The following is a 2,272-nucleotide window of genomic DNA, read 5'->3' as shown; positions in this document are numbered from 1 at the left end:
CCAAGTTCATCTCTTTTACCCAGAGCTCTTCACATCCAGCCTACCATTCATATAAACTAGCATTACTTAATTCTGGTTGATTCACCCTTCAACTGCCATGTGTAGACACTGAAGAATTACATTTCAGACGTGTTGCAGATGTTTTTATAGAAAGTCAGCAAAATTTACCTCCTGGAACTTTTTTGTTGTTTTATGATAAATGCAAACACATTTTAACCTAGCTGTGTATGTTTATCCAAATTCTAAATATTACTGAATAAAAAAAGATGCATGGAATTTAATTTATATCCCTCTTTCTCAAAAGATACTTCATACTCCTTTTTAGAAGACTACATTAACTGTATCCCATGTGGAATTTTTACCTGTTCAAATTTCCAGCCATCAGACATTGTGGAAACCATTTGAGTGAGTTCTTCTTCCTGACACTGCAGCACTCTGTAGACATGTTTGACTGGCACCTTCAAGAAAAAATATAAGATGCTCAATAGGGCATGGAATTCACTGCATTTGTGACTTGTCTGAAGTTGCCCTTACTCTCTAGAAATGGTAAGCAACACCACTTTGAACCATCCAGAGCAATGAACTAGGACTATTTTGGCTGAGACCTATAGTAAATGCTATCAGAGCAAGAGCAACCCTGTGATCCGACAACCTGGCTTCAAGAAAAATTTGTCAATAACAATAAAAGTTTGTAATATGTCCATGAAAACTCAGTTACCAGGGAAGCCTGAGTAGCAGAATTAAAGAACAAACTTTATCACATTTACTTTCATGGAAAATATGAGCTGCTGTGAGAAGAGGCAACCTTCTCAATCACAGAGCCTTACAAATGAAGAAACTTAGATACAAAAATATATGACAGAAGCTAAAAAGCATCTCTACTTATGCTGCATAAACATGCTGTATAAACAGCAGATATACCATAGTTAGGCAACCTCATCATATTTAGAGCATTTAAAAGTCAATGAGAAAGCTATATTTTACAAAAGCTGCTCTCTAACAAATATTTCCAGAAATGATATTATGACAAATTCTACTATTACCAGACATTTTGGACCAATTACTTAGATTTTTTTCAGTTTTTGAACAAGATCTGTGAACTTTGTAAGCAAGTTGGCAGGAGCCAGCAATTAGGAATATCAATCTTTGTATATTAGCGGCTGCAGATCATCCAGTGATGAAGGCAGCCATTCAGTATCCTACTGGGAAAATCAGGAGTTACATAAAAAAACAAATGGAACCCGGTCACTACTAGTCATAAGACAAATAATCAAAAGCACACAAGAAAACAGCCTCACCTGTGAGATTTTGCTGTCTCTTTCTCTTATTTTGTCCTTTACCAGTTTTATTAGAGATGTGATATTGTAGAATTCAGCCTCTTCCAGTACACCTAGTAAGAAAACATTTTTTGGGAAGACAGTGTAACTAAAGATTCCACGCCAAAATCACCAACTAGCTCATAAGATTATCCTCTCAACAGCTACAGAAAATTATTTATTTTTCCCTATGATAAGACAGTTCACCAACCTAATGATTCTGGCTTCTTTCAGGCACATGTAATTCAATGTTTGGCTCATTCTAAAAAATTGCCCTAAAAATATCCCAAATATAACTGATGCCATTTCACATACAAAATGAGGCAAGAAACAAAAAAATGCACACAGATACCATTCCACAGCAGACTGATAAGACCACCATACCTCAGGCCCTCCCTCAGGCTGGAATATAAGAGAGAAATTTAAATAATCCCATTGAAAATCTCTACAGCTGCTAGCAAACAGAAAATTTTTCTTCCTGTCATTTGAGATCTTGAGTCTGAAACTAAGAAAAGCTTAAGGACACATACTGCTTCTACTCAAGGCCTACCTGTTCTCCACACACAGTACGCTTAACAATGCACATGGAAAATGTATTTCATATTCCTTCCTCCTAGTACTGTTAAACTGTATTTCTCTTTGATAAATTTCTTCAACGTGCTATCGATACAGTTTTATTACTGTATGTTTTAAAACAGTCATCCTCCATTAGGGTAAAATTGATACAAACTGGGAACAAGGAGGGAGAAGCTGGGGGCAGAATTCAGTCTTTAAAAGCATATTCCACACTTCTGAACACGCCAGAGCTTCACTTTTAGCTTGCTTTCTAAAGCTTGTTTCCTAGGCAGCATTCTTTTGCTTAAAGAGGACTAAACCCAAGTATTTCACAGTCACACAGGAAAGATACACGATTACACAACAAAAGGCATATCCCCCCTGGTTTGAATGCTTATGTT

General features: G+C 36.4%; 1 protein-coding gene across 4 annotated transcripts in view; it reads right to left on the bottom strand.

Moving 5' to 3' along the window:
• KCTD5 (potassium channel tetramerization domain containing 5) overlaps positions 1-2,272 on the bottom strand; it is a 32,103-nt gene that overhangs the window by 21,927 nt on the left and 7,904 nt on the right. For all 4 annotated transcript variants that reach the window (XM_015642469.1, XM_015642470.1, XM_015642472.1 and 1 more), the window contains exons 3-4: positions 1,299-1,390; positions 363-458 (exon numbers count right to left, since the gene is read on the bottom strand). In XM_015642469.1, coding sequence (XP_015497955.1) covers positions 363-458; positions 1,299-1,390 — 188 coding nt within the window. The remainder of the gene's footprint in view (positions 1-362; positions 459-1,298; positions 1,391-2,272) is intronic.

The sequence above is a fragment of the Parus major genome, chromosome 14, assembly GCF_001522545.3.
Source record: "Parus major isolate Abel chromosome 14, Parus_major1.1, whole genome shotgun sequence".
Classification (NCBI taxonomy): Eukaryota; Metazoa; Chordata; class Aves; order Passeriformes; family Paridae; genus Parus; species Parus major.
Note: the sequence above shows the minus strand (reverse complement) of the source record. Positions and strands in the feature narration are given on the sequence as shown.